Raw genomic sequence first — 24,449 nt, forward strand, 5'->3', positions numbered from 1 at the left:
CTTCCGCAAAATAGACCTACTGCTAGTGGCGTGGGTGATGGGATTAGATTTGAGAAGTTGTTCTAGGATTCATGGTAACTTTATTTGAACATATTTTGGGCTTGTCTTAGGTTTGAGGTTGGCGGAGCATTAGGAAGTGGAACTTTAAGAAATGAATGGATAGGATCATCAATACTAATACAGTTAAAACTGTTAGAATTACATAAATCTTGTCTGACAGGTAGTGTTACTGGGATAACCTACATATTCTAGATACATCCCCAAATAAATTTAATCTGGATAACACATTCGGAAAAGAACATATGAATTCTGAATAAATATGAAATATCCTCTGCAACTGTTGTGTACAATAAATACCACTGAAATCTACACTTTCCTGATTTACTACCAGACCATGTTATGATAGTGTTTGTGAAAGTGGTGTATAAAAGAAACCAACACATTTTTTAAAAACCTGCTGTTCATCCGGTTAACAGGGCTCCACAGATGATTCGGAAATTGGTTTCTGAAGACCAGGGAGACCACTGTAATTTCTGGACAATAACGCTTCAATATAGTGAATCATTCTACCTTCGGACAGATCTAGAATTCGTTATTGTGGAAAACCCAAAAGTTTGTTTTCAAGATACCTGGCTGGATTGTATGCTAATGCAAATTTAGACGTTGTAAGGCAAATATCTTACATTTTGTATAGATCTCATATTCTATGAATACATCACAGAGGAAGGTTTGACAGCCTACTACCAGCTCTCTCGCATACACTAAGAGAAACCCTTTCTTCCAGAAGCCAAAAACGAAGCAACTGTGCAAGACTTTATCCTTTCCCTCCTGGATGGATGAAACAGTGCTCAATTAAATGACCTAGCACCCCTGAAAGGCATCCTACACACTGTGGCATGTTTCGTTAAGGGTCTAACGAAGTTCAAACACTTAACTCCAACAATGTAGGAAGTATACTTGATCATTCCCCAGGTGTGTATCCTGTTGCAAGACCAGCTGTAACACCAAGACAATCAGACATTATACCTCAACATACCTGGACAAAAAACTACCCACCTATGGCCACAGCACCTCATCAGAATATCATCAAACTGGAGGGCAAATGATACGAGAACAAAACCAAAACTAAAAATGTTCTTCTTGGTCTATGAGCCCAGGATGTGGAATAATAATCCTAATGACATCAGAACTGCTCTAACCATCCTGCAATTCAGAAGGAAATTAAGGACATCTCTTTAAGTTGCATTGTCCAGGGAACACTAGAACTTCACTATTACCTTGCAAAAGCAAACAAGTGAATCACTCTTTGTGCCTGTGTTCAGTGCTCCTTGGCTTCCCTGACTGGTTAGTGCTTTAGAAGGATCAGCACATGGACATGTACACTAGGGAACGATCTAAAGACCTGATTACTTTTTCGCTCATGGTATGTGTGAAGTATGATGCAGTTGATGCATTCGTTGATGTGACTGAAATTCTCGATGGCTGTGATAAGAACAAGTTTAAACCCTTTCAAATAGTGAAAATGTCATCAATGCATCTACAATAAGTGAGCAGGTTTTTTTGCCAAATAGGATTCAACAGAATATATTCCAGTACGAAGTTGTGCATGAAGAGTGGGCACAGCAAGGAGCTGCACAACTGCCCATGGAAGTTCCGGTTTTCTGGAGAAAAAATTATTTGTTCCATGTGAAACAGCTATGATACAGCGTGAAATGCCTTAACTCCACCAGCAAGACTTTCAAATTGTTGTCAAAGCTGGTATTAGACAAAGAGAATTCAACAGTTTCCATCCCCAAATCGTGTGGAATTGAAGTGTATAGTGATTTCACATCAATGGTATACATCACAATAGTATCATCTGCATTCCATTTAATAGCGAATAGTTTATTTAAAAAAATCAGTCGTGCCCTTCAAATACATAGTCATATTCTGGACTAGAGGTTGTAAAAGTCGATCTAGATATTTGCCTACAGGTTCATGGCTGGCTTGTTTAGTAGGTACATGGGTCTAAACGATGGCTTCATGCGTTTTTGTGGATTTCGGGCAAGATATAGGTAAGATATAGGTAATAGGTGTTTTTGGATTATCCTGTATTAAGTATCCTTTGTACTCCTTGGTGTTTGTACCCAAATTCACAGCTTTCAATAAAATGGTGGAAAGCCCCTTCTGGCATTCAATTGTGGCGCTGGATTCCAATTTCATTTAGGTATAGTCGTCAGATGTGATCTCTGACATTCCTCATAAAAAGTTTCATCCCTGACAGCCTAAGCACCACCTTTGTCAGCTCTACAGCATATAATATTAGAGTTGCTTGCAATTTTTCTGATAGTTTCTTTCTGTTTGAAACTAGTGAGGGAAAAAATTCTATTAGGTGCATATTCTAATACCTTTGAACAGACAAGGATGTTACAGCTTGCTCAGATGTAGGACTGCACCTCACTGATGAGATCCAAAAAGTACAAAACATTTTTATGAGTGCTTTTGTTCTTTTATGCAGGAAAAACTGTGTGGCACTTCAGGATGAACTCTCCCTATTAGGGAAAGGCCAAGATGGATTTGCATATGAGTGGTCAATGTATCACAGTGCAGTCTGCATAGAAATTAAACCCCAGCCCAGAGTAATTTTCAGTAGTTGAAACGAATTTCAGGAGTTGATCTATCCGTTTCTCCTTACAGTATGTAATCTTTACCATGCAGCATCTTTAAGACACAGGTAAGTACCACGCAGGCCACTTTTAGGCACCTTACAACACAGGAATTTACCACACAGTTATATTATATATATATATATATATATATATATATATATATATATATATATATATATATATATATATATATATATAAAAAACTACCAATAGTTATAGTTAGGACCTAGTTCCCATAGGAAAAGCATTTTTTGTTTTGCCAATAACTTTATCGCTGCTTGACGAATCTTCACAAAAACTTTCAAACCTTATACTTCAGTTGCTGTCTTGAAAGGTTCGGGGTGACCCGTCAAGGGGGGGCCGAGAAAAAGGGGTTGGTTCCAAATATCGTTTTTCTCATGCATTTTCCGATAGGGATTTTGAACACGACTACAGCCCGAACTGCTGAACAGAACTACCTCGAATTTGGCAGAAAGCTATATTTTGGTTCCGAAAGAGTAATTCTTGTATTCTGGCGTAAATCTGTTCAATAGTTTTGGAGAAATTAAAGAAAAAAGATGTATGTATACTTAGAGGCATGGAGGGTCCGCGGAGCCGACAGATCTCAAACTGAGATCTGATTGGCTGCTACCACTTCAACTAGAAAGTGGTGGCAGTCATCCTAAGGCTCAGGACTCGGTCCCAAATCCTAAAAAAAAAAACCACACAAAAAAAACAAAGCGGACATGGTAACAATACCCTGACACCTAGGCCTTGGGCCATAAAGTTTTAAAAAAAACAAAAAAAAATTCCTGTGAATTCACAGACGATCTGTGAATCCACTGCAAAATTGGGGGGGAAAAGCAGTCTCCTGTGCTTGTTTTTTTAAGCCTTCTGGGTGGGCCTGGTCCCGGGGGGGTCCTATTTATAATTTAGGGCACGTGTGTCCCCCCCCACCCTGCCATGGACCGATTTGAGCCCCGGGGACCCAATCCCCTGGGGCCCAGCCGTGTATACTGAGGAGGAGGGGGGATAGTGCGGCCTCCTTCCCCAAACCAATAATGGCCCAGGGAACACATTCCAGAGGGCTGGCTCACGGTATGTCCCAGGCTTCCCACCACCAGGTCATTAGCAGTTGTCCTGCCCACACTGGCTTGGGAAACCTGTGTTTGCTCTCACTTGGTGGGAGCAAATTCAAATCTTCTGCCAAGCGAGAGCAAATACAAAGTTTTCCTCCCAGCTAAGAGCAGACTTCAGATCTGTTTCCCCGCCGGAAATAATGGGGGTAGGGAAACAGATCAGAATATTGCTCCTGCCTGCAGCATTTTTAGCTTCTCTCTGCAGGGAGGATCTATGCTGGCTCCCGCTGGATTCGTGGGACCTGCTGAGAGTGCGGGAACCTTGGGTCTTCCCCCACAGCTGCCGACCAGGATATGGTGGGTGCCATGGGTGGGCACCAGGGCACCCACCCTTTGTTGGCCAGGCTCCAGGAAAAAGGGTCCCCTGGGCTAAAATCTGCCTGGGGAGGAGAGGAGCACAGCTCCCTCCCTCTTTCTACATTTGGCTAGACCCCAGGGGATGAGGGTCCCTAGGGCCAAAATCAGCCCAATGAGAGGGGCTGCCTGCCTCTCTCTCCCCTTTAAATGCGGGGCAGATACCAGAGGATGGGGTCTCCGAGGGAAATATTGCCCCAGGGAGGGAGGCTGTTTGCCCTTTCACCTCTTAAAATGCTGGGCAGGCCCAAGGGGATGGGGTTCCCGGGGCCAATATTGGCCTAGGGAGGGGTTTGGGTGCCCCTCTTCCCCTTTAAATGCTGGGCAGGCCCCGGGTGATAGGGTCCCAGGGGCCAATATTGGGGAGGGGAGCAGCGTTCCCCCTCCCTCTTAAAAAGGTGGTAGAGCACAGGAGATGAAGTCTCCAAGGCCAAATTTGGCCTGGGAAAGGGGGGCCGCGTGCCCCCATCAGTGTTGACTGCCTTTGAAGAATTCGCTGCATACGGGGGTTGGCTGTATATTTTGAACTTATCTATAACGTCTCTGTAACCTTTGGTATTTCAGTGAAAATATATATATATATATATAAAGAATATCAGTTATGTCCATGTTCAATGTGTGGTAATGTACAATGATGCATGATGTAAGAACGCGTTGTACAGCTCCATGCTTTGAAAAGCATGCATACAAAAGGCATGCATGGTAATGACAGATATTCCCACCTTACACCTCTCAAAGCAGTTCTCCATTCAATGGCAGCCTTCTGACCACTTCAGACAAATTTCATCAAATTACCCCGATACTGTACCACCTCTACTGGCTTTCCATCATGCCCAGAATCCAAGTCAAGCTCTGCTGCCCGATATGTGAAGCCAAATACAGGGACACGAAGTTGTCAATGTAGGCTGTAGGAATAAGGCAGAGTACAAAGTACCATGTAGGAAAAAATACAGGCTACCAGGCAGAATGACATAGCCAAAGAATGCCAGGTACCAGAGACCCCCTTACTGCTTAAGAAGAAAACTTTTTAAAAAAGCGACCAAAATGCATTGCTTAATTTTAAATCAGATATCATACCAACATCAAGAGAAGGGATCAGCTACAAACTGCCATTCAAAACAAGAGATTATTTCTGTGACTGGCTTAGATCACCTACCAGAAAAGTATTACCACAGTGTCCGCACACTACTCTGGTACCTTCCGGCTCAACTGGTAGAGCTGACTGTGCCGGCTGTTCCTCTGGAATCAGTACCACCGGGCCAAGGTTTATGATGCGTCTGCTGTGGAGAAAGCATTTGAATCATTCTTTCCAAATTACTGGGCCTGCACCGAATAGCAAAGCAGAGATGGGAGCAAATGGTATTTGTAAAAACTAAACTTAGCTCAAACACTGCCATGCACGCCTTTGTACAATGGCAGCATTAGCGGCTTTAACAAAAAGTAAATAATGCAGTAGCAGCCCACACAAAAAGCAGCCATTCTGCCTCCTTCCTGAACCTGAGACTGCTGCAGACTAAAAGTAGGATACCAAGGATGTGGGAATATTTGTATTTAATGAATGAAAGATGACAGAGAATATACTTTAGGTCTACCACCTTCGTCACATACCAGTTAGGTCTTGGGCATCCTATTCGCCGCGACGTATCCTTACAGATGAGTAAACAATTACACGGGCAGCGGACGTACTTCTTGCCTGGAGGTGGGTTTTTGATGGGCTGGAACAAGAGAAAGCATGGAGATTAATTAAACGCTGCATTTTCCACTGCAAAAGAATCCTGATAGACAACTATGAACCGGAGAATATCTCATCACAAAAGCCCGTGTGCTTTTATAATTGGAGTGATGCTGGTGGTGTGGTGTGACCCAAGGTCCGATGGAACAAAATCACAAGGCATAAGCTTTGATGTAAGTCAGTCTGTTCAAACTCAAAGAAATTAGTCAGGAAATACTTCAGCATTTTCTTAGACATGCACAAAATCATTAATAAAGGAACATTTAAATGAGAACATTGCAGCTCCAAATAGGATGGAATTAATAAGGTGAACCAGAAAGATGGACAATAATGAAATGTGACATTAAATTTCAAGTTTAGACAGATGCTCAACCACTTATTTTAGTGACTGTACAGATCCCTTCCTTTAAACATGGGTTATTAGTTACGGTGTCATAAGGCGACAAAAGATAACAATCATTTTCCTATCCAGTCGAGCAAATTCAAAATTAAGGAAGCACAAAGTGAAATTTCAAATCAGGACAGCGAGATGTCTGTCGACTGATCACTGCTTTGAAATTATTTACCAGTTTGTTAAGTTTTTTACCTCGTAGTGCACCTACTGGTAGAATGACAACAGCGTAACTCAACAAGATCCTTGCTAGAAGTAAATGTGCTTTGGAGAAGGTCACATATGTACCAATAATAGTTTTGGGGCTGTATCAACAAAACGTTGCACTACTTAAAAATTAAATATAAACTACAGGATCCATTTGCTCTATTTTTGCTGCTTGTGCAATATGGAAAGGAGCAACCGGTATGCATCATCATTATCACCATCTTCATTCAATTATTAAAAAATAATCATTAAATAAGAATAAAACAAATACAATATATCAAATGTATAATTCATAAAATGATATATACGTTTGTTTTAAAAATTCCTTGACTTAAGCCACCGCAGTGCATCTTTAAAAAAAAAAAAACACACACACACACACACAAAAACACACAGTGGGATCAGGCAGCATACAGAGAAAATACAAGGCTGCTCTACATTGTGGAAACCCGTGAGCTTTTAAAATAGCCAATAAATATCTACGACTAAAAGGTTCAAAATAGTTACAGGAAACTTAAAGTGCATAAGCATCTGAGAAGAAATTTCTTTGCAAGGGCACACTTAAATAGAGTTTTTGTCGTACTGTCCCAAAAGGTAACATGACATTGCCCATTCGGAACCTAGTCAAGAGTGATCATTCAGAGACATTTTTACCTGTGAAAGACAGGGTTCTATACCCTTGCATGACCCAAACAAAATAGACACTCTCAGATATGATTTCTCCAGCATCAAATAGAAAGCTTAAAAATAACTCCTTAACCCTACGACTCCCCCTTTAGCCAACAGATTTGAGAACAGATACAACTTGGGTGTTTCCAGTGTTTCAGCAGTACTCCTAATGTAATTAATGAAGGGATCCTGTACCCAATATAACAAGTTAATCATTCAATAATGATCTCACTTATTAAATTCAAACGTTTATTCCCCCATATCACAAACCAGAGGAGGAGTGGTGCACGCTTTATGCAGTCTTCCACAAAATGTAAACCCAATTCCTGATGTAAAAAAGTAACAGGGATTACCAGGTCCTTCACCTAACAATATCCTACAGAAATTATTCTCCTCTTAGTGTATACTTGAAGAGCCTTGATACTCCCACACAGATGCCCCAAAAGCCATGGCTGGCAAGCATTTGAGTTTATACACCTCCAATAAAGGCAGAATCGGTTACTAACAAACTCCAGTCGCCACCCCAAAAAAGGCACCCCACAGTGTTATTGAAACAGGAGCACAAATTGGAGACACCGGGTAACCAGCTACATCAAGAATCAAAGGTTACAACTATGTAAGATAACTCACTAGCTTGTGTAATATTTTGTCCCTTAATTGAAATGAGTCCAGTTGTGCGCTGCTTTCCACATACATATAAGGGTCTTTGCTATATTAACTTCTAAGTCTAAATCATCCATGAATTAATCCATGAATTTAATAAAAGACCACAAAGACCATTCGGTTAGTGCAAAAGCAAGACCTAATCACTGTCAAAAAGCACGGATGGCACATATTTAGCTTTCACTTTCAGTAAGTCCTTCCTCTCTTTAACTAAAAAGGAATGCAACCAATCAATATATATATATGCTAAGACACATCTCTGACTGACACCCCAAACAGATTAAAAGGTTCAGTACATTCACCCTCTATGCCATTTCTACCATGCAAAGCCTTGAGAAAATCAAATAGTGAATGGGGCAGGTGTATCTTGGTCAGAATGCACCATAGTTTAGCGTGATTTACCTGATCGAAGGAACTTCCAAGATCCACAAAAACATAAAATAATGGACCTTTCTGAGCACTCGTATACTTCCTTATTAGAAGGTGTAAATTCAAGCAATGTTCTTGGGTCCCAACGCCATCTTTAAACCCATACTGCATCCAACTAAGTCTATTGTTTTGATGGATCAAATCCTAATTCTTATGTAAAATAATATGCCCAAAGATCTTAACCATTGAATCCAGCAGAGATATCGGTCTATAACACTGGGGATCCTTCCTGTTATCTTTTTTGATAACAGGTGCTATACAGGCCATTTGCCATGAGGCTTGAATTTTCTGGGAAACAGCAGAATTTAGGACATTAGTAATGATAGGTATCCATAGAGGAACATTCTCTTTTTGGAGGTCCATCGGTATCCCATCAGGACAGAGTGCCTTTTTAGATGGACTATACATGATGGCAACAATAACCTCATCAAGGTCAAATCTAATCTAGAGGTCACAATCTACAGCTAGGCACTTTGCAAAAAACAAATCAGATTTCAATGTAAAAATGTGATGTGTCCATATTGCCTTTCCTGTCGCGAGCATTAGGCCTACCCACGCAAGTGAGGTACCATTTTTATCGGGAGACTTGGGGGAACACAGAATAGCACAACAAGTGTCATTGCCCCTTGTCTTTCACTACATTTTTTCTTCCAAATGTAAGACGTCTTTTTTACACACTGTCTATTTGAGAAATGTCCTGTAATTCACATGCTAGTATGGGCACCCCGGAATTCAGAGGTGGGCAAATAACCACTGCTGCTCAATACCTTATCTTATGCCCATTTTGGAAATATAAAAGTTTTCTTGATACCTATTTTTCACTCTTTATATTTATATTTAATGAATTGCTGTATACCCAGTATAGAATGAAAACCCATTGCAAGGTGCAGCTCATTTATTGGCTCTGGGTACCTAGGGATCTTGATGAACCTACAAGCCCTATATATCCCTGCAACCAGAAGAGTCCAGCACACGTATTTATATTGCTTTAAAATTAGACATTGCAGGAAAAAGTTACAGAGTAAAACGCTGACAAAAATGGCTGTTTTTTTCAGCTCAATAATATTATTTTGTTTTTTAAGCTGTTATTTTCTGTAGGATCTACACAAATGACCCCTTGCTGAATTCAGAATTTTGTCTACTTTTCAGAAACACTTAGCTTTCCGGGATCCAGTGTTGGTTTCACACCCATTCCTGTCACTAACTGGAAGGAGGATGAAAGCACCAAAAATAGTAAAAATGAATTATGTCCCAGTAAAATGTCAAAATTGTGTTGAACAATTTGGTTTTCTGATTCAACTCTGCCTGTTCCTGAAAGCTGGGAAGATGGTGATTTTAGCACCGCAAACCCTTTGTTGATGCCATTTTCAGGGTAAAAACCACAAGCCTTCTTCGGCAGCCCTTTTTTCCCATTTGTTTGAAAAAAACTAAATTGTAGGTGTATTTTGGCTGATTTCTTGGTCTCCTCCAGGGGAACCCAGAAACTCTTGGTACCTTTAGAATCCCTAGGATGTTGGAAAAAAAGGACGCAAATTTGGCGTGGATAGCTTATGTGGACAAAAAGTTATGAAGGCCTAAGCGAGAACTACCCCAAATAGCCAAAAAAGGGCTCAGCACTGGGCGGGAAAAGGCCCAGCAGCTAAGAGGTTAATTGGTTCTTTACCACCATTCCTTGTTAATGCCTCCAACTTTATGATTCTAGGAAAATTCAATTACCATGCAGTTAATGAATCTGCTGGCCCGTCTAACCAGTTTCTTCACAAACTGTCTGCGCTCCATCTAACCCAAGTAACCACGTGCACCACATATAGAACACAGAGCAAGTCATATTTTAGATCTTATTTTTACCAATGAAGGAACTCTTAGCTGTTCTATTCCCATATTATCCTCTTGGATTGATCATATGGCAGCCCTTTTTACTATTCCCTCCTCCAAAAAAACTTAGACCTGGGAGCAGTCGTATTCAAACTTTTAAACAATATGCAACACACCTTAGAACACACAATAGAAATCACAATTTGCAACATATGGAGAGAAATGATGGGCTTGGGAATATGAGTGAGTTAGGTTGAACACGTTAATTTAATGCTGAAAATATGCTGGTTTACCGGATTTACTTTTCACAATCTACTGACAAGCTACTTCGATGTATTAAATTTAAGGAATCAATACTATACACCAGTGGTTCTTACCTGTGGTCCAGGGACCCATTGGGTCCGAAAAGCCTCCTCAGGTGGTCCGTGACTACTTAGAAAATTAACTAACATTAACAGGTTAATAAAGCGTATATAAATAAAGTGGCTAACTGTAAAATAAAATTTTTAAAAACTTGCTGTGTCAAGCAATTTGAACTTGGAGGCTAAAAATTAAATTGGTATCCTCAAATTGGTTTGTGGGAGAAGTGCAGATGCATCAAACAGAATATAGTATAGACGATATGTGGCTTCAGTTGAATTTAGAAAAGCTCAAACCTTCCTATAAAATTCTTGTTAAAAAACATTATTTGCAAAATAAATCAAATGTTTTGTTTGTGTATGTGTTTGATGGAATGCTCATTTCTCTATTTTTTGTGTAATATTTTGTGGTTGAAATCATTGAAAATGTTTAGGCTTGGGTCTCTTGCTTCTGTTAATGAGTCAGCGGGGGTCCACGGACTCCAATAAAGATTCAGTGGCGGTCCCCGGGTCCCAGTAATGATAAAGTGGGGGTCCACATCAGTCAAAAGGTTGGGAACCACTGCTATATACTTTATGACATCGACCTGCAGCTGGGCCACCAGTGCTTCCTATAAAATGAAAGATAAAGCAATTCTGCATTCTGGGGATCATGATAACTTCACAAATCTATAAAACTTGATAGAATTCTAGATAACTTTATTGTAGTAATCTATGGGTAGATTAATGTCAGCTAAGATGATGGCTCTACCTAGATTCTTATGTGCATTTCACAGCTGCAAGTACACATATACCAGCGGTGCATACTGTGGGTTTGATGGCGTGATGAGATGTCCAATGTGGGACTGAACGAAGATTAGGTAGCTAAGTGGCTACTCACTGTATTTGTACTATATACAACAAAAACTGTTTTACGAAGTGCCTGCCTAAATTCCACCCTGCATTATCAGTACATAATAAACAGTGCATGCCCCTCTCTAAAAATTGTTGGATAAATAGGTCTTCTCTATTTTTTCTGCCATACTAGGCTTATCTAAACTACGGAACAACCATTCATTTTAAACATGGTCTCTCTGCCCTTTCAAGTAATGTTTGCATGCTTTTTGGTGTCCTAACACGATTTCCACACTTTAAATTTTGTCCAGTGCTGTGCAGTTTAAAAATCACGTCACCTTAATTTGTACATTTGTACATAGAGCTGCACCCTCAAATCTAACTGCTCTGTGGTCTGCATCCAATCAGACCCCCTCTCATGCAAGATAAGATTTTAATTACAACACAAATGTCTTAACTTTAAGCCTCAATATTTACTAAGGGCTACATCATCAATAAAATCTGAGCAAAAAACTAATGTAATGCTTTGAATGTGTTTTCGAGCCACAAAAACTTTAATTTTAGTTGCTCTGTCACAAAATTGTTTCAAGGATTTCAAGGATAACATCTTTAAACTTACAGCAATGTTGAGAATAGGCAGAGGGTTATAATAATCAATATTAAGCCGGAAATGTGATGCAACAGTTCACTACTTATGATGTAGTGTCATCACAGTTGCTTGGCTTTTCCCTGTACCCTCATATAAAAACTAAATGTGGGGGGAGTGACGAGAAAAAGCAACGGTGCTGCAGCTATCATTGAGGCATCATAGTATCTTTAAACAGCTTTAAAAATGTTAACAATCCGAGACTGAGAGAGACTACTAAATTCAGAGAATAATTTAAAGGAGTCCAAATGTTATTAAAATGACCCTTTAAAACTAAGCAACTTACTGTAAAATGTGAGTTATTGCCTTTGCATACCTGAAAGTGCTGCAACCATGTTTCCTTGCTTTGAAGGAAGGTCATGCCTCCGATGTTTTGAGTCTCTTTCGCATCTTGGCTTCCAAGATGAGAAAATGTTGATTAGTTTGCTTGGCCAAAATAGTTTAGTAACTATTTGAAGGCTGTTTTCTTTCTTTCTCATGATCTCAGACTTAGCCACCCATGTACTTCCTCTGTTGTACGAAATCCTGTGAGCTTCATAGGAAGTGATGTGCAAATTTCTATAAATCTGTGCCTTACCTTTGCTTGCGGAGCTTGCTCCACAAGGTGTGATGGGGCACACCGTAGCAAGTCGGATCAATGATCCACAGATGTTTTTTGGGGGGTAAAAAACTCTTCCAGACTTCAACTGGCCTACGTGGATATTTTCTTTAACAGTTCTTTTGAATTGGTGTCAGGCAGTACCGGCACTCGAATTGATGCAGGAAACAAAAGGGGATCGTGCTCTATCTACAACCCCACGTACCACAAAGGTAAGGCAGAGGTTTCCTTCAGGGAAACTTGGGTGGACAATGGCCTGGAATCTCAAAAAGTGCTATCGTACACTTCAAATCTTATGTGTGTATTTTGACTGTATAGAGATTTGTACTGAAATTTACATTTTCAGCTGGGCAGGTGATTATGGGATAACCTGGATCTGGACATGGGTGAGGGAATTACCAGGATATTAGAAGTTAGAAGAGTGTGTGTAATCAACAGCACAAAGAAAGAGGCTCTAGAAGTGTGAGGAGAGTGTGGGTGAGGCAAGAAGTGCCTAGTACCATTAGCACAGACCACAACTATTATACCTGAATCAAAGATGTGGCCTGGAACCTCTGCAAGCACAAAAAGACTGACTGAGGGTGGGGCAGTGGCTTCTGAACACAAAGATGGGTCAGAAAGAATTATTCCTTCCTCCCTCCACGAGAAGTGATGGGGGGAGCTGTTAGTCTCACCTTTAACCTTCTTACCCTCTACTTCTTGGGATTAGCTGGGGCAAAAAGCTAGCTGACACCTACCTGTGTACTTGGTTGTGTATGAGGGAATAGTAAGGAGAGGAGGGCAGACAAATCAGAGCATGAAAACTCCCCAGTAAGAGGAACTCAAGGAGATGTACCACCAGTATGGAAAAAGCATGTGAAAGTGTAATGAAGACTGGGTTAGGTGTGCTAGATGTGAAGATAGAAAGCATTTTCCAGAAGGAGGCTCCTTGGTCATTGAGCGCTTGAATAACCTTAAGAAACAATTGAAGGATTTTAAGTATAAATACAGTAGGGAACAGCGAGCATCCATTGGAAATTAGAAAGAAGGCATTAATTTAAGGATCGATGATTTAAGGACACCCATGAGGAAACAGATACCAAATTAATAATTTGAGGGACATGCTAAGGGCTTGTACCCCAACTGCAATGACTCCTACTTATATGTTTCTCCTAAACAGTTGGACCAAAGATATCAACTGCAAACAGAACAAAAGGTGAAACTCCTGGTGAGTAACTTAATAGTTTGAAAGATGGGTTTGATTGTTATCATGTTCGATTTGTTATCATGTTCGATTTGCTAATGCTACAGAAACTAAAGAAGAAGCTGTTGGAATGGTATTTGTTTAACAGCTATTGCCGAAGTTACAGGAGCATCTGTGAATCAAGTGCATAAGATGGCAAACTAAAGGCCTTCCTGAGTTAGCTTCTGTTGCAACCCATTTTATTACCATACAAGAAAGAAAGAATCTACTAAATCTAAGTTGCCTTCAAAATATGCAATCTTTCCAACAAAAGGTCAGAGGGAGTGGCCGAGGAGGAATAGTAAGGCAACATGACTGAGGCAGGCAGGTAGGTGGATGAAGGCCCTCAGGGAGCCACAGGCAGGGAAAGGGCGATTCTACTCTATCTGCTGGGTTTTCATCTTTAAATTGTGGGCACTTTTAACACTGGAAATGGGATTGCCCTACTTGCCTCAACAATCATCCTAAAAAAACTGAATTCATGCAGTTTTACCAAAACCGATATCTCAACTTTCAGGGCAGTCCAGGGGAAGTTGACTGCTCTGTGAGTACCCTAATTCTTTTAGAGGATGAAGGGCTATAACTGTGTTATTAACAAAAAAAAAAACAATAACCATGTTCCCTATTGATGCCAGCAGATCTGCATTGAAAACCTCTGAACTTCCTTTTTAGGGTCGAGCCTGCATAGCATGCGCTATTGCATGTGTATCGCTTGCGAGACGCTGTAGTAGTTAGAAAAGGGCTCGGATCCGCACCCATGTCACGTCAGTGTCTTTCATTGGTTTGTGGGCTTTCCTTTCAATATCTGCTTGCTTTCATTAGTGGAAGGCATGCATACGTCATGCCTTTTCCAGTGTTAGCCCTCCTCGAGCGCAGCGACCAAGTACTGAAAACATACGAGCCTCGCCGTTTTCCGTCCGGTTTGTGGACTACTTTTTCTCTTTTTTTTCGCAGCACGATCTCGCTTGGCAGAAGTTGAGCGCTTTGCATGACATCGACCCAAGACCGTTTCTATTTCCATTTCCATTTTTTTTGCAGCACGATCGCGCTCGGTTTTTTCCCATTTAATGAATCAAAAAATGTCCGGTTGGGAGTTTACAACTGCTAATAGCTCTAACTCAGAGAAATGCAAGACCTGTTGCATTGCAAATGCTTGTTTCTCTCTCTCTTTCTTGCTCTCATATTACTATGGACCGCTAGGTTCTGCACCAGGTTCTGTACTGACTCTGGTGATGCCTGATGTTAACAGGATTAGTTCATGTAGCTATGATGTCAACTAGGCAGAGAAACAATGCGTCGTAAGCATGGGCCCTCAAGTTAGGACACAAAGGAGGTAAAACCCCAACGGGAAAGCCTCCAGAGGCAGATGATGTGAAGGTGTGAAAATGGCAATCAGCATGCTATGATACCCAGGACTGATTACAGAAGAATCAGGATCTTGTAGGAAGGCTTGCAGAAAATTCTTGAATCCAATGGAAATCATGATGAAAAACACAACAGGACAAAACTCTAGAGCAAAGGATGAGGACTGTAAAATAAAAACCTGTTGACTATGTTGCTGCAAATCTTCCCCTGAATCCAACAGCCTTCGATACTGAAAAAGGAGTTTTAACACAGGAAATACAGGAGCCATCTTGGGTAGGAAAGCAGGCTTAACTCCGTGGGTGCCGGGGGCGAGCTGGTGTCGTCCAGGCACACTGGGACGAGACCAGCTCGTCCTGCACCCGGCTCACAGGGGGAGTGCTGGCGCTCCACCTGTGGGCCTCCCTCCCACACCCCCCAGTCGGGGATGGAAGGGGAAATCGCTTCCCATTCCACCCCTCCTCTCCCCCCCAGTGACGTCTGATGACATCAGGACCTCATCAGAGGTAACCTCGGATCCTTTCTCGTCTCTCACAGCATTTCGATGCGATCTGACAGCAGAAATGCCCACTAGACACCAGGGATTTTTTTTTTTTAAAGGAATATCAATAAAGGGAGCGGCGCCTTGGGCAAGGGTCGCTCCCTAGGGGGCCATACTATTTTTAGGCCATTTTTGCCCCCTCCCTCCCCCGGGGCAGATCAGCTTAGTATAATTAGGCCGATCTGCCCTCGGGGGTGCAGAAAACCCCTAGACACCAGGGATACTTTTTGTTTGTTTATTATTATTTTTTATTTATATGTGGGAAGCAACCCCTTAAGCAAGGGTCGCTACCCGGGGGGCCAAATTATTTTTAGGACATTTAGACACCAGGAACATTTTTTTATTATATACTTACACATAAGAGGAACAGCTCCTTGGGCAAGAGCCACTCCCCCAGGGGGGCAAAATATGTTTGGGCCATTTCTGCCCCCCCGAGGCAGATCAGCCTAATATAATTATCTCTAGACACCAGGAATATATATATATATATTTTGATTTACTTTATGTTTTTATGTATGGGGACCGACCCCTTAGGCAAGGGTCGCTCTCCAGGGGGGCAAGTTGTATTTAGGCCATTTCTGCCTCCCTTGGGGGCAGCTCGGAAAATGTGTGTTAGGCCAATCTAAACCACTAGACACCAGGGATTGGTGTATGTGTGTGTTTGTTTGGGTGGGGGCAGCCCCTTGGGCAAGGGTCGCTCCCCATGGGGGCATATTACTTTTGGCCATATCTGCCCCCCTTGGGGGCAGATCGCCCTATTTTTTGAAGGCCCATCTGCCCCCAAGGAGGGCAGAAAGCTCACCAGGGAAGATTTTTTTTTCAAAATAGGAGGGTGGGGGTATGGCCATACCCCCACCCCAAATAAATGGGGCCAATGTTGTTCTGCCCACTGGGACAATTACCCCCGATACACACCCCAGGGGGCAGAAAGTCTACTAGATGCCAAGGAATAAAAAATAAAAAATAAATAGTGGGGTGGTGGCTACCAACCAGTATGGGCCTGGTTATGCCCCCACCCCAACGGAAGGGGGTAACAGTCTTTCAGCTCTGCCCCTGCACAATGAAACATCTTATCCCATGGCAAGCAAGAGGACACTTGATTATTTGGGGTTCTGGGTTTACATTTGGCCCATGAGAGCTTGGCTAACTCTCAAAATCGTCCCACTTGGAACGGTGAGGGCTGCACTCTGAAAACACTGAGACGCATCTGAAAACTAAACACCTGGTTGGTTCCAGGGTGGTGTGCTTCACATGCACCCCACACCATTTTCTTACCCACAATGCCCTGCAAGCCTCCAACTTGGCTGGAAATCACACATTTTTCCCCACATTTTTGTGATGAAACCTTCCGGAATCTGCAAGAATCCACAAAATTCCTACCATCCAACATTGTCTCATCTATACCAATAAAAATTCTGCTGCACTTGTCAGCCTAAAAATGTTTTTTTTTCCAAACTGCCCTTTTACACCAGCTTTGGTTCCCCCTCAATTTTCACATGTTTTTGGCTCTTCCCTGTCACAGGCACTTGGCCCACCTACACAAGTGAGGTATAATTTTTACTGGGAGACTGAGGGGAACGTTGGATGGTAGGAAATCTGTCCCGGTGCAGTGATCCCAAACAGAAATGTGGGAAAAAAGTGATTTGTTAGCTAAATTTGAGGTTTGCTGAGGATTCTGGGCTTGGTAGGTTTCCCTAGATGGCTGCTGAGCCCAGGACCAAAAACGCAGGTGTCCCCCTGCAAAAACAGGTAGTTTAGTATTTGATAATCTTGATGTGTCCAGATAGTGTTTTGGGGCATTTCCTTTCGTGAGTACTAGGCCTAACCACACAAGTGAGGTACCAATTTTATCATGAGACTGAGAAACAAAAGTGTTTTTTTGGCCAAATTGTGAGGTTCGGCCAGGATTCTGGGTACCAGAACCTGGAGAGACCCCCACAAGTCACCCCATCTTGGATTGCCTAGGTGTCTAGTTTTAATAAATGTGCAGGTTTGGTAGGTTAGCCTAGGTGTCGGCTGAGCTAGCGGCCAAAATCCTCAGCTAGGCACTTTGCAAAAAACAGCTTTGTTTTCTTTGGGAAAATGTGATGTGTCCACATTGTGTTTTGGGGCATTTCCTGTCACGGGTGCTAGGCCTACCCACACAAGTGATGTACCATTTTTAACGGGGTTGGGGGAACGCTAAATGGAAGGAAATTTGTGTCTCCTCTCAGATTACAGAACTTTCTGTCACCAAAATGAGAGGAAAAAGTGTTTTTGTGGCCAAATGTTGAGGTTTGCAAAGGATTCTGGGTAACAGAACCTGGAGTGAGCCCCACAAGTCACCCAATCTTGGATTCCCATAGGTGTCCAGTTTTAAAAAATGTGCAGGTTTGGTAGGTTTCCCTGAGTTCCGGCTGCGCTAGAGGCCAAAATCCACAGCTAGGCACTTTGCAAACAACATGTCAGATTTCAATGTACAAATGTGATGTGCTCATGTTGTGTTTCCCGTCGCAAACATTAGACCTACCCACGCAAGTGAGGTACCATTTTTATCGGGAGACTTGGGGGAACACAAAATAGCAGGTACCTGAGGGGGAAAAGGCCTGGCAGCAAAGGGGTTAAGAACCCACTGTTCTCATCACCATGGATTGAAAATGATTGTGTCTGGCTCCATCTCTTTATAAAGAAATACAGGACAGAGACATCATCAAGGAGCATTCCAGAAAGTAAGTTAATAGCTTCTTGGAAAAAACTAAGCTTTACCAAACGTTTTATGCATATGTTTAGGTTTTTTGGGGGAAAAGATGCACAGGTTCTGGACCCCAGATGATATGGCAAATCCTCCAACTCGATCAATGCCTGATCTGCTTAATCAGGTTAGATTCGCTATATGGTCTGAACAAGTTATTGTTGTGGGTTGTGTATTAACTGCTGTATCTGTAAGAATCAAGGTGAATCATACGAAAATGAACCCACAATATTGCACTGCCTGTTATTCCCTAAGAAAGAACCAGGGAGCTGTTCAGTTACTGCTGCTCTACTTAAATAAGGAGTTTTATTGTCTACTGTATTTGTTAAAACTCCTATTTTGATGATAATTTTTTTTTTTTTTTTTAAACTTATCAAATAAACTTTTCAGTCGTTCAAGAATTACATTTGATGAATGCTGTTGTAGTGCAAGGTTTTCCTACTGTATTATAACCAGCTACCATTTTGTTGTACATAGTATCAACCACTACATGGTTTACCATTGTCAATTTATTTAGGCTCTGCTTTCTTCTCCACTGCAAGGCATCCGGACAGTGGATACCTTTTAGCTTTCTCAGTTTTTGCAGGCTAACTCATGTGGCCTTGTGTCCCACAAGGGTATACAGTGCAATATTGTATCTTTTCACAGGCTTTCATGGAAGATCCGAACACCCACAAACTCTAGGAAGGATCTACGTTAGTTTACCATGCTGATGGCTTGTTAATACCTTCTGACTCTTTGGACCAATTCAAGATTGAGTTCCTGTATCTGATCACTGAACAGGCCAAAATGGGGCAGAAAGTGTCTATAGATAAGGTATATACTGCTTACTCAGTGTTCAATATTGAGGCCATGACAGCTCAGCAGGAAAGCAATGATTGTCAGCAGACGGCTCTGAAGTAATCCATAAACTATGCAGAACCATTGCCATCTCACAGATGAGCACTCTTTTGGGGATGGAGGCAGTGCTTAATTTGTAAATAAAAAGGGGCCGGTGCCCAAAGCCCTCCTCTTAAACACGCAGCTGCTACAATTAAATGTGGGAATACTGAGGCGGCGTAATCCTGAAGCCATCTCAGGCCTCTTCAATCCATATAAAATCACTCTAGCAGCTTTCTACTTTCTCCCTTTGTGACGCTTTTTCGTTTTTCCCTTCCTCCGTCTTTCCCATGTGTCTTTTGCTCTCGGCAAATGCTTGAGGCAGAAGAATAAGCCCCGGGCCTCAAAAATAAGTGCTGGTGCTCAGCACAGGAAACAAAAAGCACAAATTAAGCACTGGATGGAGGAATATTGTCAGCAATGGATTTTAGTATATGTCAATACTGTCAAGTGATTGCAAGGTTTAATTAGGAAAGATACGTTCAAACTATTTTCCTGGTCGACAGAGGAAGGACAAGCCTTTGTAACTTTTAATTAAGTATGTTCTCCCTAATCTGTACTTAGGGAAAGTACGGCCCTTCCAACAAATAGCCTTGACATTAGCGGTTGACTAGTGACAGGCGAGGGGGTTGTAATGCTGTCAGACCTACCCCCAGCCGGCTGCTTCATCATGCTGCAGTACGTATTTGAGACATATGACTTGGTCGGAGACAGTTTCTTCAATACGTCAAAATAGTGGCCACGGCACGACAGCTATGACTGTCATTTCTAGAGGCTCCCAAGTCCACACATACCCTAGTGACCATCCTCACTGTGGCGGGTGGCCGCATGTTCAAAATGCACATATATGGTGCATTGTGCACTGATAGATGACTAGCGCCGCTACGAATAGAGGACGCTTGGCAGCACGTGTGCGATGAGCCACTCTTGCCCAAAGATTGGCTTAAAATTCAAGCAGAAGTGCACAAGGTCTCGATTACTGTGAGGTTCAAGTTGACAATACTACGTGGTGCACATGGGGTATCTCTCCCCTAAGGGGCTACATACTATATATCCCAACAGGTCCCAGAGTGGTGCCAAGTGCGGTGCACCTGTGGCAGATTTCCTGCGTGTGTTGTGGCGCTGCCTGAATATTGCTGTCTATTGGTGGGAAACATTTACATCACATTACCGATGTGAGAGTCTAGGAGGCACAGTACACGATCAAACAGTGCATGCTGGGACTGCTCCCATATAACCCAAAGAAAAAACTGAGTAGGCGCTTTGCGATGTTGGGGCTCATAATAGCTAAACAACGAATAGTGATAGGCTGGCTGAGTGCTAGAACACCCCACACAAATGGATTAGATAAGAGACATGCTGAAGTGGGCAGGCGCAGAGGAGGTGCACATGTGGAGAACCCTCAGGGAGGAGAGGGTGGTGGACTACTTTCTCTCTTTGAGTACTATGACGCAAGCGCTGCTGGAAACCCCTGAGGGAGACCAGTCTGAGATGGCTGAATAATTGCACAACATGCTTGTAGAGGGGAGCTCAGAGGGGGACGGTTGGTGGAGGGGAGGGGAAGTGACAGACAGTACCCAAGGGCTACCCATACTGCAAGTGATGGGAGAGAATCCGAGAAGTTGCCTGACAATATTCTTTCAATTTAGACCTAGTAGATGATTGGAAGCTAGGGGGTGGGATGGAAGTGGGGAAGTACAATGAGGATGTCATTGGCTGTACTTGGTATTGTTATTGCTTCTGGTTCTAAAAGTGGTTCTGTTCTGTGCTGTTTTTCTTTCTCCTTCAGAAGTTTCGGTAATGGGCCCAAAAGGAACTGTAACATGCACCTGTAGTACAGATTGTGGATACAGCCCGCCCAACAAGGCGAGATTATGTACCACATGGAAAGTATATTGGGACAATATGTATACAAACCCTGAGCTCATATACTGAACAAATCTGCTGCCATATAATGTCCATTGTTGTTTGTCACTAGAAATGTTAATAAAGATTTTTTTTTTTTCAAAAGCACGTTCTCCCCTACTGCTTTGGATTCCCTGATTATAATAAATCTTCCATGCTGCACTACTGCCAAGAGAAGGAGAGTTTTGCTACGTAGCTGTTTGTGGAAGGTCGTGGGGACAAAAGGAAGCCTACTGCTTATTATTATTCGTCTGAGCTCGAGGCTGCTGTGGAAGGGCCGCCTCTGTGCTTACATACAATGGTTGCAGCTTCCCATCTTGTTAAAGCATCTGAAAACAAGATGTCAGCTTGTACTTTCACCATACCACATTCCGTAGCTGCTTTAATACTGACTAATACAATTCAGTATCTTATGTTGTCTAGTTTGTCACAGTACAAAATACTGTGGCTATGCGCTTCTCACATCACCTTGGTATGCTGTCCTGTGATGAATTCAGCTTCCCTGCTTCCGATCGCTCATAAGGACGAACCTCATGACTGTCTTGTGGCCACTGTTCACCTAAACAAACTCAGTATTAATTTCACTGATGCACGTTTATTAAATTGTGACCTTTGTATTATGTTCATAGTTCATGCCTCAAAAAACAACACGGTAACACTGTTTGAAGGATATGCTTTTTTTTGTACCCTGTATGCGTCTGAAAGTTGATCTGTACCAAATGTACATTCCACTCAAGAAGCTGAACAGGTCGCTTTACTGTGAGCTTGTACTTTAGATGCTCAGAAGCCTGTAACTGCATTCACAGTTCACAATATGCCATTCGCCAACGACTGCAGGCTTCTCTGGATGCAGTATTGGTTCCTCACCTCAGCTACAATCCCTATCAAAAAAGGGTTATATGTAAAGGGCTCGATCGATGCACTTCAACTGCCTCCAAAATTAGTTTTTTGACAAACGTTCTTCTCATCACTCTGCCCAAGACGAGGTGTCGAGAGAAAATGCGCTCACTGATCAGACTGCTAAAAGCGTCACTCTCTCCCCAGGTTGTGTAGTCACTCTACATGTGTCCCCACCAGCTGATCCCCCTCATGCCCACCTTTAAAAGATCTTGCTTACAGTGTCTGGATTAAAGCTGGACTGTAAAAAGGACTCCGGATAGAGGCACAAGCTAGGGCGAATGCCCCAAAAGTACTACTCTCCAACCTTGCCTTACTGTACTGTGGTGTTGGCCAATGACACTTGTATTTACTAGTTTGCTTCCTTCTTCATTGCTGTTGCCTAACAGTATAGCCAAACCTGTGGCAATTGCCAAGCCAACAACATGGCAAAGTTAGCCAAAATCTGCCCCGCTCACTATTCTCCATGGGGGCCCTTCGTCCATTAAGCAAATTAATTTCATTAAAATACCTCAATGTTGCTCTTATATCTATACTTTGGTACTAGTAAGCATGTTTTCCAGATGGCCTAAAGCCTACTCATCGGCTTCAGCTGATGCAACCACAAGAAACTGCTTAGAGATGTTATCCTTGGTTTGTAAATAGTATTTGAATAGGGAGAGACAAGGATACTCATTTTGTGCTGTCCTTGGTTCAAGAATTATGTAGAGTGCTAGGAATCAAACAACACTTCCATTGTGCTTAACACCCAAAGTCTTCAGAAAGAGTAGAAAGGTTTGACAATACTCCAAAGAACAAGCTAGCTAAGATTTGTAATGGGACAGGGCTTAATCGATCCAATGTTATATCCTTGGCAATTGGGTCAACTTGGGCCACCCCGAATCTAAAGACTAAAGTAAGCCTCTACACAAATATAATGGATTGCCAATTATCCTTCCTGCTGCACTTCCAATGTATCCAGCTTTATCTGACAATTGCCTGAATAATGATGTGACTCTGCAAAATTGCTAACAACTGATTCACTGTAACAACAGCTTGCATTCTCAGGTTCAAGCTGCTCTGCCCACCTGCCCAACAAGATCCCGTTACAAACTAAAATACGTAGAATGAGTGCATCTAAAGATCCACCAGTGGAAACAGCACTCCAACTCCGTTGGTTATGTCCCTTCCAGATCCTGCTAACCATAAACACTGCTCTGAAATGCCATGGGCCGCCCTCATGAATTCATGCATTACACTGCAAGTAGAGTACAGAAAGTGTCAACTGTGGATATGGTGACCGAACTGTCCATGCACCTATTACTACTCCCATGGATTGCTGACCCCCAGAAGGGCTTGAGTTACTGTTGCCCAGCTGTAAAGACCCCTTTGTAATACATCCCGTCCTTCTGTCTACAGCTACAATCTTCAAACACCAGTAGTAGGAGGCCTCCCATATATGCAATACTTCACTGGGTCTGGCTGGCCTTCTTTGTTTCAAGTCTTGGCGGTTTTGTTTGGAAAGGCCAAGCAGCAGGTGAGAAGAAATCAAAAGCAGTATGCCTGCCACCCACTTCTAAAACCAACACTCATACTATGCTGAAAATAACTTTCTGTATTCCCTGAAGCATTAAAAGCAGAACCTCAATCTCTCTTCATGCTGGACCTGTGCACTCCCACCTACTGATTCCAATGGAGGAGACATAAGGTTTCTATACCTTTTGATGATGAAGAACAATGCCTCCAATTGTACCTCAAAGTAACTACCCCTATAAGTGACAATGCCACTGTGCACATACTCTTTTCAACTTGAGGCCTCAGTTTTCCTGACAAGCAAAACTCATCACTTGTTTTTCGTCCTGCAGGTACCGACTATGGACCGGCCTGTGAAACTAGTAATGACAGGATCTTTGAGGCTCATAGTAAGTTTGAGTCCTTTCCTGCTCCAGATTCTGAAACATCTGCATATTTCTTTAACCCGTATCAAGGCTACTCTCTGCCTGTATCTGCAATAGCCTAAGACCTCATACCTGGTTACCAAAGAACCGGTCCAGATCCTGTTACCATGATAATGATATACCTGCTATTAGACATATTAAAGCCAAACTTCCTCCTATCTGTAAGAGGCAGTCCAGATAAGTTTCACAGACTGCTCAATAAGTTGGCATTCTGTTACCTTGTTACTGAATATCGCTATCAATCATTAAGCTGTATGAAGTAGTCATAGTATAAGAGGAGGTTGCCAACTCAATGCCATACATCTAAAAGGTGATTTGTGATCAGCTAGAGACTCAAAGCACAATGATGCAATCGTAGGTGCAGAATGTTCTATTTTCACTTCATATTTTCTCTAGGCATACATGAACTTATTGAGCAAATATCAGAAAGCATTAACAAGTTATACAAGGTAAATGACTGGATGGGTTTCAAAGGATGGAGTACTGCCTCCATCAACAGTCTTACAGAAGGC

The 24,449-nt window shown here is 42.2% G+C and overlaps 1 protein-coding gene across 1 annotated transcript in view; it reads right to left on the minus strand.

The window, feature by feature from the left end:
• The window catches only part of PIP4P2 (phosphatidylinositol-4,5-bisphosphate 4-phosphatase 2), a 125,662-nt gene that overhangs the window by 54,880 nt on the left and 46,333 nt on the right, over nt 1-24,449 (minus strand). Inside the window, exons 3-4 of the mRNA XM_069220457.1 lie at nt 5,729-5,835; nt 5,277-5,400 (exon numbers count right to left, since the gene is read on the minus strand). Of these exons, the coding sequence (XP_069076558.1) occupies nt 5,277-5,400; nt 5,729-5,835 (231 nt within the window). The remainder of the gene's footprint in view (nt 1-5,276; nt 5,401-5,728; nt 5,836-24,449) is intronic.

Source organism: Pleurodeles waltl, chromosome 2_2, assembly GCF_031143425.1.
Source record: "Pleurodeles waltl isolate 20211129_DDA chromosome 2_2, aPleWal1.hap1.20221129, whole genome shotgun sequence".
Lineage (NCBI taxonomy): Eukaryota > Metazoa > Chordata > Amphibia > Caudata > Salamandridae > Pleurodeles > Pleurodeles waltl.